The sequence below is a fragment of the Artemia franciscana genome, chromosome 16 (assembly GCF_032884065.1).
Source record: "Artemia franciscana chromosome 16, ASM3288406v1, whole genome shotgun sequence".
NCBI classification, from domain to species: Eukaryota; Metazoa; Arthropoda; class Branchiopoda; order Anostraca; family Artemiidae; genus Artemia; species Artemia franciscana.
Window position 1 is genome coordinate 16,279,986 of NC_088878.1, and position 16,230 is coordinate 16,296,215.

General features: G+C 35.1%; 1 protein-coding gene across 1 annotated transcript in view; it reads right to left on the minus strand.

Annotated features, from left to right (window-relative positions):
• Positions 1 to 16,230, minus strand: part of LOC136037135 (very long-chain specific acyl-CoA dehydrogenase, mitochondrial-like) — a 23,739-nt gene that overhangs the window by 3,079 nt on the left and 4,430 nt on the right. Inside the window, exons 3-7 of the mRNA XM_065719630.1 lie at positions 15,539 to 15,794; positions 13,470 to 13,645; positions 11,646 to 11,909; positions 9,734 to 9,902; positions 3,517 to 3,704 (exon numbers count right to left, since the gene is read on the minus strand). Of these exons, the coding sequence (XP_065575702.1) occupies positions 3,517 to 3,704; positions 9,734 to 9,902; positions 11,646 to 11,909; positions 13,470 to 13,645; positions 15,539 to 15,794 (1,053 nt within the window). The remainder of the gene's footprint in view (positions 1 to 3,516; positions 3,705 to 9,733; positions 9,903 to 11,645; positions 11,910 to 13,469; positions 13,646 to 15,538; positions 15,795 to 16,230) is intronic.

The window sequence follows — 16,230 nt, forward strand, 5'->3', positions numbered from 1 at the left end:
ACCAGTGTCTACTCCATATTCAGAGTGCTAATTAGAAAGCCATAAGCAAGACGTAGTGATAATAATTGACATAAAATACAATATCTGTTTTGAATTAATAAAACCGTGCGATAACAGATGCCTAAGGATATCAAGGCAAATAACGAGTTTCAAATTGAAGTCTCTTCATGATTTATTGTAACAATATGGACCAAGGTTATTGCTCACAGGCACAAAAAAGTGTGTACATACTAACAGAACTTAGTTCTTGAGGAACAGCAAATAACTGTGGGTAAAACTACAACTTAACTAGACATCTCCCATTGAATGAAAATAAACAAATTTCCAGCGTTTTTCATAAAAATAACGAATAATACAGTACCTCATTGGGATTGTATCATTAGTGTCAATATGATACCGAGATCTAAATTTCAATTAGTATCCCACCATCTAGAAACACTAATGCAATTCGATATTTAATTTAGTTCAATATTTAATCAATAAATATTTAATACGTAGACCATAATGAAGTATACAGCCAAGGTTACCCCTTTAATCCATCTCATGGTCAAACCTTCTCTTTTATTTCGTTCAATTAGAGGAGTTCCGAATATAAATCTACTCAGAACAACAATTTATTTATTTGTGCATGTTTTGATAAAAACTAAACACATATGACCAAACTTTTACAAACCGAAAACAGCTATTACTCTAGGCTTTCGACAGCTAGTAGATATTCTGAAAATTAAAAGACTAAGTTATAAGTCCTGACTAAAACATACTGTTTTTTTTTTATATTGATTTGAAAATGGCTGGTTTGAAATGGCTGAAGTAACGCAAAAAAGAGGGCAACCAATAGGACCATGCTTCTGTTAGGCACCAAAATTCATCAAACAACCCTATCGTAGATGTTCCAAGCTCTTATGTACAAAAATGTGGAATTTTGTATTTTTTTTTTTGCCAGAAGAAAGATCACGGATGCGTGTTTATTTATTTATTTTTATTTGCTTTTCCCAGGGTGATCGTGCCGAACCAGTGATCCTATAAAATCAGGAGAGGGCTCATTTTATCGGAAATTAAAAGCTCTAGTGCTCTTTTTAAGTGACCAAAATACTGAAAGGCAGCTAACCCCCCTCACATGCCCCTTTTTCCCTCAATGTAGTTCGATCAAATCTTTTAGAGCCATTTTGTTCAACATAGTCAAAAGAATTAATACTTATGTCTTTCAAGATGACTTGACCCCCACAGCCTCGGAGGGAAGGGCTGCAAGCTATGAACTTTGCCCATTGTTTACAAACAGTATTGATTATTGGGAAGCATACATATATTTTAGGAGGTATTTTCTGCTGTGGAGGGGTGTTTTCTACGGGGAGAATTTTATGTTTGGAGGGAAGTTTCCGGGGGTGAGCTTTCCAGAGGAAATTTTACACGGAAGGAAATTTACCAGAATTCATATATAAAATTAACGCGGGAAAAAAAATGACCAGAAATTAAAAAAAGCAAGTGTTTTTTCGAACGAGAGTATACTAAGGAGATTTTTTCAGGTGGGATCGTCAGCAAGAAACTTTTTGGGGGAATTTGCTGTGAGGATGGAATTGTACGGGGTTAATTTCCCGGGAGAGCTTTCCGCGAGGAAATTTTAAAGGAAGGGGGGATTTACATGGAGGGTGAGGTGACTTCGCACCATTATTTGAAAAATGATCAGAAATTAAATAAAAAAACAAAGTTTTTTTTTAACTGAAAGTAAGAAGCAACATTAAAACTTAAAACGAATAGAAATCATTCCGTTTATGAGGGGGCTGCCTCCTTCTCAATATCTTACTCTTAACGCTAAAATTACACCTTTTGTCCGAAATTCTTAAAGAACGAATCATGAAACACAAGGACCGTTTAGTTAGAATAATTAACTTATTTAAAGTGCTTAGAAACTTTAGCATGAACAGCGGGGTATTGAGGAGTAGGAAGCTCCCCTCATATACAGAATGATTTCTGTTCGTTTGAAGTTTTAATGTTGCTCTTTACTTTCAGTTGAAAAAACTTATTTTTTATTTAATAAAATACAGACATAACTGAAATTATGGCAAATACTGAATTGCAATATAAACTTCCTGCAGTTCAACTCTGGGGACACCAAGTGGGAGGAGGGATATCTAGAAAAAACCTTTTCTTTTGGTATTCTTTGAAAAAAATGGGAAAAGGCTAAATTACCCCCATCCCCCTTAACAATTTAAAATGTTTAATAAAATTGAAAAAAACTTGTATTTCTTACATTTTCGTGAATTGGCAACCCTCATCTACTCTCCCACAACTAGGAAACGTTTAGCTTTTGCCCCCACCCTCAAAAAAGAATACTGTTTCTACCCGAATCATTTACTGTTGATTTAACTTTTTTTTAGCTATTGATTTTCCACACATTGGAAGAGTGAATTGAAAATGAGAAAACAGAGATGCAAATATGGTATGCAAATAATTATATTGACACATTTTCTCCGTTTAAAGTTCTTCTGGCTGATTCTTATACAGCTAGTTATAAGTCATTTAATAGGGACAGCTACTACTTACATCGCCCCTTCTTTAGTTACTATTTATCATTAACTGTCTATGCAGAGCCGACACTAAGTCACAAGGAATTCATTATAATTTAAGATATAACACTGACTTTACACCCGACAACTCTGCCCTTTGATAAGAACATGTGAAAATTAAGCAGTACTCATTTTTGGTGCTTACTGATAAAATGAATGTTTTAAATGTCAGACAATAAGTCATTTCCAAGAATTTTCAAGTAAAAAAAAAGGAAGACTTAGTGTTCTAAATTTGTTTACCGAAGGAAAGCTATTGTGCAAAATTTGAACTTACTAGGGTGAAATGAAACTGTTCAACTGAAAGATATTTTGGATTACCTAAAAAAAAAAAAAAAAAAAAAAAAAAAAAAAAAAAAAAACGCGTAAGCGACATAGGTTTCGTCAGTCTCTGTAAAAATACAAAATATTCTAAGGAAGATTTTTTTAAGAAAAGCATCTGCGGCCATCTACCACCCTACAAATAGCTTATTCAACCAATTCTTATGCTGACCTGCGTTTTTAAGACAAAGGCAAATTTAAGAACACAAATCTTATCCTCTCGCTTTCTTCTCATATGTTTTACTAGTTCAGCTTTTCATTTTCAATGCTATCTGAAGTGTTATTTCAGCAGTTTGATACATTATATCCAAAACCCAGTGGTGGACAGGAGATCATTTGATGATTCGAGAAATTTCAGAGGAACTTTACTATACTTTACTATACTGTAGAGGTCAGCGGGTGCCACGAATGTACCCCAGGACAGGCGTGTCATTGGTAGCCTTACAGATATTTTCTTTTTGAGCAGCTCAAACTAATTACGTTTCATTAATTAAAAGCTGATATACAGACTTATTTCTAAACTTTACCCTTCTGAAGAAAATGAGAAGTAAATGCCACGTTTTCGATGAAGTTTTATACTTAAAAAAGGAAAAAAAACTAAAACAATCCACTTGGTAATAAAACGGAAACTCACCCGAGAAGTAAGCATGGCAGATTCAGCGAGACTTGGATGTACTTTATCGGCAAGGGCGCCTGAATCAGTCATGCCAACAGTTCGTTTAGCCCGTTTAGTTGCTTCGCCCAAGATAACACCCATATTTGTCATTGGGCTGCTCAATGCCTTCTGAAGTTGACGTAAATGCCCGCCCGCAAATTGCATGCCTTGAAATGAAAAATCTTTAACTTAACGGTCACCTTTTACATGTAAAATGAAGGACAAAAAAGCTCTTAATAATGAATAACATACATGCGAAATTTTAAATAAACAATAATAAAACATCTATGTAAGAATAACATATAACGCTTGAAAAATGTAAGAATAAACGCTTGAACAAATGGAGAAATACTAAAGGGAGAACTAAATAGAAAATTGTGGTAGACGTAAATACAGAAACAGTAAATGCAATTTTTTTTGTCAAAGTAAAAATTGCTCGATACATTTATTTTTTTTGGGGGGGAGGAGGAAGGGGGTTAATTTTAGGCCAAAATTCCTAGTTATTCGGGAAGAAATTACTTAGAACTTTAGCCTTTTAACTCTTTAAATTTTCAACCTTTCCCTTAGTTTTGAGAGCCTTATTCATTTTATACCTAGTTACTATAAACCAGACAAAAAATAAACCAAAAACAGATTAAAACTGTCCAAAAGCCCTCGACCAATACAAAAGCCATAATGGTTGCAGTGATATATTCAACCAAGTAAATATCGAACCACGGCCAATAGTAACCAGAAGTTTAAAAATTCATTAATAAAACTGTCTAGTGAGAATTATTTCGATTACTATCCGATTAATATTAATAACAAAATGTTATTTTAAAACAAATTTACAGGGATTTTGAAAAAGAGCCTAGAAATCCTTTGTGAATGGCGTCGGACCGAAACAAAAAGTAGAATCGCCATTGTCGAAAAACCGGCAAAACCGGAAACTTCTATCTTCCACCTTGAACAACACACTAGATCACTTTTTTGCTGGGGTAGTACTGATGTGTCCTCTCTTTTTTTTCTGCTTCTTCTACTTTTTGACCACTAATAGCGAGCTCTTTGAGGTCTTATTTAAAAACTATTTTTTTCCATATCTAATCACTTTTTATGGCACTTGGTATTAACCAAGTGACATATAGCAGTCGCCAATTCTGTCGGTCGGTCTGTCGGTCCCGGTTTTGCTACTTTAGGCACTTCCAGGTAAGCTAGGACGATGAAATTTGGCAAGCGTATCAGGGACCGGACCAGATTAAATTAGAAATAGTCGTTTTCCCGATTTGACCATCTGGGGGGGAGTGGGGGCCCGGTTAATTCGCAAAAAATAGAACAAATGAAGTATTTTTAACTTATCAGCGGGTATTTGGATCTTAATGAAATTTGATGTTTGGAATGATATTGTGTCTTAGAGCTCTTATTTTAATCCCGACCGGATCTGATGACATTGGGGGGAGTTGGAGGGGGAAAACCTAAAGTCCCGGTTTTGCTACTTTAGGCACTTCCAGGTAAGCTAGGACGATGAAATTTGGCAAGCGTATCAGGGACCGGACCAGATTAAATTAGAAATAGTCGTTTTCCCGATTTGACCATCTGGGGGGGGGGGAGTAGGGGCCGGTTAATTCGGAAAAATAGAAAAAATGAAGTATTTTTAACTTATGAGCAGGTGATTGGATCTTAATGAAATTTGATGTTTGGAATGATATTTTGTCTCAGAGCTCTTATTTTAAATCCCGACTGGGTCTGATGACATTGGGGGGAGTTGGAGGGGGGAAACCTAAAATCTTGGAAAACACTTAGAGTAGAGGGATCGGGATGAAACTTGATGGGAAAAATAAGCGCAAGTCCTAGATACATGATTGACATGATCGGAACTTATTTGCTCTCTTTGGGGTAGTTGGGGGGGGGGGAGTAAGTCTTAAAAATTAGAAAAATGAGGTATTTTCAACTTACGAACGGGTGATCGGATCTCAATGAAATTTGATGTTTAGAAGGATATCGTGTCTTAGAGCTCATATTTTAAATCCCGACCGGATCTGGTGATGGGGGCGGGGAGTTGGGAGGGGGATACCTAAAACTTGGAAAACACTTAGAGTGGAGGGATCGGGATGAAACATGGTGGGAAAAATAAACACGAGTCCTAGATAGATGATTGACATAAACGGAATGGATCCGCTCTCTTTTGGGTAGTTGGGGGGGGGGGGGGGTAATTCTGAAAAATTAGAAAAAATGAGGTATTTTTAACTTACGAACGGGTGATTGGATCTCCATGAAATTTGATTTTTAGAAGGATATCGTGGCTCAAAGCTCTTATTTTAATTCCTGACCGGATCTGGTGACATTGGGGGAAGTTTGGGGTGGGGAGACCTAAAGTGATGGGAAACGCTTAGATTGGAGGGATTGGGATGAAACTTGGTTGGAAAAATAAGCAAAAGTCTTGCATACGTAATTTACATAATTGGAACGGATCCGCTCAATTGCGGGGGGGGGGGGGGGTAATTCTGAAAAATAAGAAAAATAACGTATTTTTAACTTACGAAGGAGTGATCGGATCTTCATGAAACTTCATATTTAGAAGGACCTCGTAACTCCGATATCTTATTTTAAATCTCAACCGGATCAAACGTAATTGGGGGGGGGGCAGTTGGGGGGACCGGAAATCTTAGAAAATACTTAAAGCGGTGAGATCAGGATGAAACTGGATGGGAAGAATAGAAACCTGTCTAAGATACGTGACTGACATAACTGGACCGGATCTGCTCTCTTTGGTGGAATTGGGAGGGGGGAGGTAATTTTGAAAATTGAGGTATTTGTAACTTACGAAAGGGTGACCAGATCTTAATGAAATTTGATATTTAGAAGGATCTTGTGCTATAAAGTTCTAATTTCAAATTCCGACCAGATCCTGTGACATTCGGGGGAGTTGGAAGGGCGGATCCGCTCTCTTTGGGGGAGTGGGGGCAAGGGTTAATTCTGAAAGATTATAAAAATGAGGTATTTCATTAGGTTCTTTAGGATTCTTTAGGTTCTGACCTTCTCACAAGTACCAAATGAGCTCTTGGCTCTTCCAACCTCGTACCATATGAGCTCTCGGCTCTTCCGACCTCGTCACAAGTGCCATATGAGCTCTTAGCTCTTGTTATAAATTAAGACACCATTTACGGAGTATAAAGACTGAGAAGAATGAAAAGGATACTACCTTAATCTCCATGGTTGAAAATCCTATGCTTGAGCTTCAGTCCCCCTCTTCTATATTCCTCCCACCCAGCCCCATTAACATTGTTCATAAATCGTCACTAACAAAACTAGCAAGCTACTGCAGCATCAAAGCAAGCTGTTTACGGTCTCATTAAAAACCCATTTTTATCAATACAAAACCAACGCAACGAAACATGATTAGGAGCAGAAAACAACAACCCTACAGAAAATAAAAGTCTAATTTATTGGACTTTCAATAATCTTTGACAAGCCATGAAACCAGTAAATTTTAGTATATAATTTTGATTCTATCACAATCTCAATTAGGATTCGTTTTCAGTGAAGCGCTGGTTTTTAAAAATTCTATAAATTTAGGGAAATATTAAAAGTTACTTTATTTGAACCAAAATTGCACATGCATGTTAAATAAAGTGCGAAGCAATGATCTTTTTTTTTAGTGTTTTAAGGTTCATCGTAGCTCTGTACTTCCATCATAACTTTTTTTTTAATTGATATATTCTAACTTGGTAATCTAATGCTTGAAACCTAATTAAATTACTTGGCCGCAGAATTCCTCAACAAGAATGAATAATTGGGCAATAATCTGGCCCTACCAAGAGTGGTAATAAGATTAGATATTCGTTTCAAAAGATTTCTATCACAAGTTCTGAATGGCCGAATTCGAATTGCGGAGCATAAAAAAAAAAAACAATACAAGCAAACAAAATCATAAAAAAAGATACAACTAAAAAACTGGCCAACAATGCCAAAACAATAAGGTCAGAAAGACTAATTATTTCCTTAGTTAAAATTATCGAACTGCAAAATGTCACTAGTTAAAAAGATAAAAAAAAAATTAATAGTACATGCATTAAAAAAGGTTTATAAATGAACATATAAAAGGGGGAGGGAACAAAACAAGCAAACAAAGACAAAACCTCAAAATCACCAGTACCAAACAATGAACAACGAAAATTTGCGACAAGCGGTTTATTTTATCTGTAATGAAGGGGAAAAAAGTCTTTTTCATATCTGGAGGTAAAGCGGCGAATGACCGGGTTCAGAAACAGTCCAAGGCGGGCGGAATGTGGGGGGGGGGGAGTGTCTTTTTGGGAAAATATTTCCGTGCGAGGGTTTTCTACTGCATTTCTTTTGCAAAACGGAGACACAGCGTGATTGTCCTGTGCTCAAATGTTTCTAATCTGGCCTTTTTTTATAAGAAGAGAGTATGGAACCTTAACTTCATTGAGAATTATTCGCAGGGCTCTTTTTTGAATTAATTCAATTTCACGGGTGATGCCACGATGCCAAACCGGATAAGCATACAAGATGCAGGCAGAAATATGGTGGTGACTGAAGGACAGATGGGTCTCATCGTTCTTGTTTTCTTTTTTAGTTGGGGGGGGGGGATCAAACTAAGCCAAAGTTCTGCATTGTGATCGAACTGTCTAACTTCCTAGACAACCTTTAAATCGAGAAAATTAATGACTTACCAACAGGTAGTCCCTGGCACAAAAAACTACCACATAAATAAATTGGTCAATTTTAATCAGTAGGTTTCACTCATTAATATTCTAAATTTAAACCTAGATATTTGTTTTGACTCAATAAAGCATCGTAGACCATGACCTACAAAATAGTAGGTAAAAACTAAAACAAACAAACCAAATAATGTCAAGCCTAAAAATGGTATAGATGTAAATATAGTCATAAGCTGCGCTCACTCTAAAATGATTGAATGGTGGGAAGCCAAAGACCAAAGTGATACATTATAAGTATATTATAGGTTAGGTTTTTTTTGTTTAAACTAATTCTACGAGAGAACAAATCATACAACCTAATGGTTATATTGAGCTAAGCAATTAAAGATACAAATCAAATACCAACCACTGGTAAATAAACCTTTAAGCTTCACCAGGAATATTCATTTAAACAAAGGTTAAAACTGTAAACCAGTATTTTTCCGTGTTTTAATGAAGAGTTTGATAAATAAAAAAAAATAATCAAATTTTCGAACCCACAACTATAGAGTTTCTGTTTTTTTTTTCCGAAGCTTCGAAAATTTTGACGATTTTACTCTGGAAATAAAAAAAAAGTAGAGGTTTTCGACTATACATCACAGGACACCCTTTTTTATGTCGTTTGAGAATTTTCCTCGAAGACGGTTCTAAATGGCTAGTGGCTCACGTCTAAATGGCCAGTGTGCACCAATTATGGTGCACAACAATGCTAATAATTAACATGCACAAAATGTCACTTTGGCTACTCATCAATTTTTTTTCTTTTTTTTAAGAGCACATTTATTGGCACAACTAAGCATAAAAAAAAACTTTTAAAAGGTCACAGGAAGTCACGCAAGAGACAGAGTTACGAAGACCATTTAGAAGAGGCCTTGATAATGCAAGGCGCACTATTGCTCCCATAAGAGGGATGAATATGAAGTAAATGAGAACACTCACACCATACATAAAGGTCTATTCACATTGAAATTTTTACTAATATCTCGATTTGGAGCTAGGCCCTAGTTCGGGAGCTAGGGCCAATTTCAGCCAACCGCAATTTTTCACCCAATCAGAAAATTATATGACAAATGTGATTGACCAATTAGAAATTTATAATTTTATTCAATCAAATGAACGCGAACCAAATCTTGGTATTAGTAAAATCTTTTGGTGAATAAGCCAAGTTATATCTACAAAAAATACTCGTAATTAGTCACCATGAACAGATCCTTTTGACTAGAACTATTACAGTATTGAAATAAGGCAGGTTGTGTTAGTGAATAGGTACAAAAATGCTTTTTAACATGTACATGCCTACTTGGTGTTTTCATACTTCAAGCAACATTTCAACCAATCTGTCGAGATTTGTGCTATAGTACTATCATTATTAGGATTAACTCTCTATTCAGTTAAAAATATAGTCGCTAAGTAGTAAAAAGTCAAAAAGTTGATTGCATTTTGTCGTAACGATTACGAGTCCCTACATTTAAGAATACATAAATTTAGAGTAATAATACCTGTCAGAGCAACAAATAGCCGAAGGATATCATTGGTGCCTTCAAAAATTCGGAAAATTCGAAGATCTCGCATAACCTTTTCGATACCATTAGATTTCATAAAACCATTTCCACCTAGAACTTGAATTGCTTCATCTACAACATTCCAAGCTGCTTCCGATGCAAATACCTTTAAAAAAAGCTTTATTTTAGAATTTTTTTATACATTTTATATTTCTAATACTAATTGGCAACAGCAAACTATGATGGAGGTGAATAGCACAATGGGCATTTATTAATAGTTTTTACTAACTATTATAATGGGCATATAAAATCCTAATCATTGTCTGTTACAGCACGACAAAATGTTTTCCTAAACGAATAATAGAAGCTTTATCTTAAGATTAAACTTTAAAACGCAAGAAAAAAACAAGACACTTTGAAGAGGAGAGGGGGTGTCCCCCCCTAAACGTCCTGCTATCTAAGGCTGCTACGTCCAGGCTTTGGCTATGAAGGCTACCAATCCCTAAGCCTCTGTTCCTTTCTTTGAAATTTTGAACCGAAAGATAGGCACATTGCACTTTGTTCTCAATATGTAAGGAATTCTCGATCTCAGTGTATGTCCGAGTCTAATCTGCAGACAAACCCAGTTTAAAAGTGAGCTGAGTCATGACTGGTGCAAACATGATTTAAGTCTTGACTTAGTTTATATACGGGCTAAACCTAAACTGCTCTTAATCTCCTCTCTCCCCGATCCGATTCCTTTTTAAAAAGGTAGGCAAGTAGCACCTTTTTCAGATCAATGGGACAGTAGAACAAGAGATGTTCCCCCTTTTTCAAAAATACGAAAAATTGTCTCTTTCTTTTGATGAGCAACACTAAACTGAATGAATATTGTGTATTTGGAATCAGCATAAAAATCCAATTCTTTGATGGATCTATTTGATGTCAAAAATCTGTTTTTTAGAATTCCGGTTACTATTGAGATATTCCGCGACGCACAAATCCGCGATCGCTTACAATATCATCAGTCGCGTACCTTTTCTATTGCACCTCGTATATGACTAGTTTCAGATTTGTTTTTTATCAGACCGGCTATTACCTTCTCCGGCATTTGCAATGTAAGTCCTTAAATCAGCTTGTAACTTGTGAGAAAACTACATCCCCATTCAACCTGAATCTTTCCATGTAAAGAACATTAAAAATCTATTGCGCACAACTGCAGCTGATGGAGAGTTTCGACTGAATAATTAAACTTTTCGTGAAAGTTAAATTACTAACCATCATTTCAGTTCATATACAGAAAAGCTTAAAAAGAAAACTTAAAAATACTCCTTCACTTGAAACTCGATTCAATTATGTGAATTAAAGGAGCAGAAATCAACTTTAAAAATGTAAAAAAAAAACTTTTTCGACTGGTTAATAGCGATGTAGAAACCCAAAATTTAAAATTAATAGAGAAATCAAAAATTGCAAAAATTGGAGACGAATAGTTACATAAACTGCGAAGCAACAATTTTTTTTTTTGTTTTAAGGTTCATCTTAGCTCTTTAATTCCATCACAATTTTTTTTTAAATTGATATATTCTAGCCTAGTAATATCAGCACCTTTTTAATTTCTATCCTTTGTTTGGTTTAACTAAATAATTCCTTTTAATTATCAGTTGTTTCGGTTTCACTTATTCACTCGTAGAAGCGCTAAAAAAAAATAATAATAAAAAAAAAAAAAATCTCGAACAGTTCTCCTTTAAGATGTATTTCGTGTTTTCCTGTTCGTTTGCTAGTAGAACTTTCATTTTAAATAATGTCTTACACAAATTTATCATCTTAGGACTACAAGTTATTTTTCGTATTACAACTTTTGTTTTAAATACGATAATACGGTATTTCAGTTTCACATACGGCTTCATTGATTAAAAAAAAAACAACTTACCTTACTAATAGCAGCTTCAACTTGGAAATCTGTCGATCCTTTATCCATGTTGGCACTAATCATATAAGCCATAGATTCCGTTACATAATGAAGCATTGCCATGCGAGCTAGTTTTTCTTGAATCGAGCCAAATGAACTGATAACTCGTCCAAACTGGGATCTCTGTGTAGCATGGTCAATGGCTTTTCTTGTGGCAGCTCGCATAGTGCCGGATAGAGCTGCAGCCATACCAAAACGTCCATTATTTAAAATATGCATAGCAACCTATAAAAGTAATAAGCTCTGTAATTTTCGGCGATTATGGACAGCACTGAAAAAAAAAAAAATCAGTTCAAGAAAGTTTCTTTGTGCGTCTAATGCGAATTTTCCCACTGAATTCGAAAATTCAGTCGGTGGTTCAATTACATACGGCTCTAGCGTAATAGATCGTGTTATGGAAGCAACATTTCAAATTTATCCTATTTCAGTCTAAATTTTTTTTTTCAGAAGATAAATTGTCAATGAGCCACATTTTTTATTTTATTTTGAGGGCCTAAGAACTGCGGCACTCAATCGATTGAAAAAAAAAAAATCTAAGTGCTGCTCCTGCAAGACTTTCGTCGTCGAAGTTGAACAAAGGTTGCAGCAATATATCACATTGCCATAGCAAAATTGGTTACATTTATTGTAAGTAGCAATTTGGGTGTTTCGGATGGATACTTTTCTCACACCGTTTCGAGTCAATGGCTTCATACTTTAACCAGATTGCTTTCAATAATAACCAAAGTCTATCACATAAGCATTGCTCTGAAATCTTTCGACTGGACTTGTGGAGGTTCAGGCAAAAAAAGCTTCAAAAATATATGAATGATAGAGTTTCAGACAAAAATAACATGTATAAAAATAGTTATAGCCTGTTTAAATCAGAATCATAAGTCTATGGTTATTAGACTTAGATCGCTATTAACAAATTCCGTTTGTTTCAAGTTTAGAAATAAATATTTTTTCTAGAAGCAGTTAAATTCAGTTCACATACGGGAGCAACAGCGCAATAAACTTGAAGGATATCAAGTCCAATAATGAGCTTTTAGGAATAAATTTCTGAGAACAGCCCAACAAAAAGTAAACTAGATTTGCGGTGGCTGCGCATTGTGAAGTGTTGCAGCTACTTTTGGTCGGCTTCTCAGACGCTCCAGTTGTCAACCTATTGTAACTTCACAGATCATAATGCTTCAAGAATAATTTTTTCGAATTTAATTTAAAAAAGAATGAAAACAAGTTTCAAAAAAATAATTCAAAGAAAAGTAAAGAGCAATGAAAACCCAAGAGGAGCAGAAATAAAATCATATAATAGTCAAACAGTTCGTGGTAACGAGCTGTAAGTAAGGAACGACTGGACTCAACTGTAAATAAAACTCTTTGAAGATACCCGTCAAAAGTAAGAGAAAATTTTTCCTGATTTTCAGAAAAGATCAAAAGGGGGAAAACCTAAGATGGGAAGTGATCTCGACGCAGATTACACCTTCAAATTTAGCATATCAGAGAACCCCAATTGGAGGTTTTTAAGCTCCTATATATGAAATTTTGTTTACATTTTAGTACAGGCACAAAACAAGGAGGGGGGGGGGGAGGTTTAGAATCATGCCGTCCAATATCGATATTTTTATTATATGTCGTTGAATTTCTTAAGTTTTCAGCATAATTTACCCAATTTCCCGTTTTTAAAAGTGCCCCCCCTCAAAAAAAAAATTATTTGAAATAAATTAATATGTAGATAACATTGGTCTAATTCTTTTGTAGTTCCATCTTATCTACTTTTTTTTTTTTTTTTACCTAAAGACATACCTTGAATCCTTGTCCAACTTCACCAAGGACATTTTCAACCGGCACCTTGCAATCTTCAAAATAAACTTCCGCTGTGTTTGAACATTTGATACCCATTTTTTTCTCAGCAGGTCCAGATGTAACACCACCAAATGATCGCTCAACAATAAAGGCAGTTACTTTGTCTTTTGTCTCTCCTAATAAAGAATCCATTTCATATTTAGTAACAGGTTGCTTTCCTTATTAACATATTCTAATCAAATACACAAGGAGGGAGCTCAATTCCCATTCCCTTACCTCTCAAATTTAAAAAAAGGACAAATCGAGATATCTAGGATCAACCATCAAATTTCAGATTGCAACTACGTAGACATGAGAAGTTCTTTAAAAATTTAAAATTTTAGCAAACAAACGAACTTTGGGAAATGACCGTAAGCAATTCAAACTGATTCCATAGAGCTTGTCAGAATAGAGCCCCGTACAGAGGGGGTAGGGTTTACCATAGTTTCCTAGAGATTTTTAAGAATTCACTTCTTATTTTTCAATTCTTTTCTAAAAAGTCCCATATAAAAAAATATTTTTTTTTTGCTTGAATTTACAAGTTTTGTCGTATCAGACACAATAACAGACTGTCAGAGAGAATAGTAATACACATAAATAACTGATCTTAGAAGCCTCAAATAGCACTGGCAAAACATTACATAAAGTGATTGAAATAATCAGTGGAAGATATTTATAAAAACAGACTATAGTAAAAGAAAAAATTTAGCATAAAGTAAATCAACGAGTTCAGCAATTATGATCAATAAAGGTAATTTAAAGGGGAAAAAGGCATGGTAAAGCTTAAATCTGCTTAAAATTATTCAGCTTTTTTTAATCTCCCTAACATTGAATGAGGCAAGTTTTGCTCAAATGAGAAGGTGAATTTGTTTTTCTGTAGAAATAGTTAGTTAGGCATCAACATCTATTTTGTCCCTTTAAAATAATCCTCCCTCGGATGTAAAACACTTGTGCCGGTCCTTTTCCAATGTTCAAAGTACTTTTGGTATGTACTTTTATGCATTGCCTTGAGCTCTTTCAGCAGCACAACAGTGGCAAATGGCTTTCATTACAGCAATTTTCAAACAATAAAGTCGGAAGGAGTCAAGTTTGTGCGTATAATGGATTCGATATGATAACAATTGTTTCTGGGTAAAAATCACTAATGTGTAACAATGTTGATGCAACAGTACTTTTCGTCGTAATTCCGCACTTAACGATTGTATTCATCGTCTAAGTACTTCCATTGGTTGTTGATGGGCTGGAGCCTCCAGGACGGGGATGGTCATTAGCATCTTCAAGACGTTCTGTGAAGAGGTTGTACCATTTATACACACTTTTCTTACTCATTTTTCTAAGTGCCACAGTAAATATTTAAAATATACTGGGCCAATAGAATATTTTTTACACAAAATTTAATGCAATTTTTTTTTATCCATAATATCAAAAAAAAAAAAAAATCGTAAAGCGCACAAAAACAGGTATAGCCTTTACAAATGTCAAAGACAACTATAACTAGGCCATCTTGCCAAAATATATTAGGGATAAGATTACCAACATAAAAAAAAACAAAATTCATAGGTACCTTAATAAATTTGTGACCTTTCTTAAAATTCGTAAGTATCTTAATAAATTTGTGATAAGTATCTTAATAAAATATATGATGAAAAAAAGATAATCCACTTCCTCTTTATGTTTTCGTATTTTTATGACTCATATTTCTGCTTCCACCTTTAAACATATTTCATTTTTATAGTGGCCAGCTTTGGGTTCCTATTTTCTTTTCTTTTTAAGCTTTTTATTGCCTGAAACAGAAATTCAGCCTTTTTAATTTGCAAGTCATTCTTCAGCAGGGGACAACATTATCGCCAAAAAAGGAATATCGGTGAATATTTTTTCGAAAGGAACAAGTAACGTTTAATTTGAAGACTTTTCTTTCCGTTTTACTGCAAAACGCCAGTTTGTGAACGTTGCAATCTTGCGGCATGGCCTTTGTCACGTGCTTATTCGAAAGTTAAAAAAGAAAAGAGATTGAACGGAAGTGAGCTTACCAGTAGCAGGGTCGGTGACGGGAGTTTGTGCAAAGACAGTGAATACTTCTGCAAGGCCACCGTTACTAATCCAAATCTTACTACCATTGAGGATATAGTGCTTGCCATCTGGTGACAACACTGCTTTAGTTCTAATGCTTCCAGCATCTGAGCCACTGGCTGGTTCTGTTAAAGCAAACGCAGCAAATTGTTCTCCAGATGCAACTTTAGGAAGGTATTTCTCTTTCTGTTCCTTATTTCCAAATAGAGTGATACCCTGAAATAAGTAAAGGAATGCTTTTTATCTAAGCTCCCAAAGCATATCATTTAGGTACCAAAACAGAAGAGATAATTTTACCCCATTAATCTTGGAATTTGTTCATACCATAAAAAGTGTCGAGGATAACAATGAAGTTTACGAAAGGTACTTTTATCTTATCTAGTAAAACAGCCTACATCTCTTAGTTTTCCCAATAAAACCAGAAAACTAATTATTTAACTTTCCACCTTGTCTCCACATGATCAGCCAGATAAACAACGAAGGTATCTTCTGAGAAGATACCTTCAGAGGCTGCATATGGCCAGCATAAATATGTCTGACATATACAGAAACGACTACTCCCGGGCACCAAAACCATCATAAGCTGACAAAAGGTAGTATCACTCGACCTCTAACTTGTCTAATTCAAAGCTGTAGCTTTGGCTACCATTTT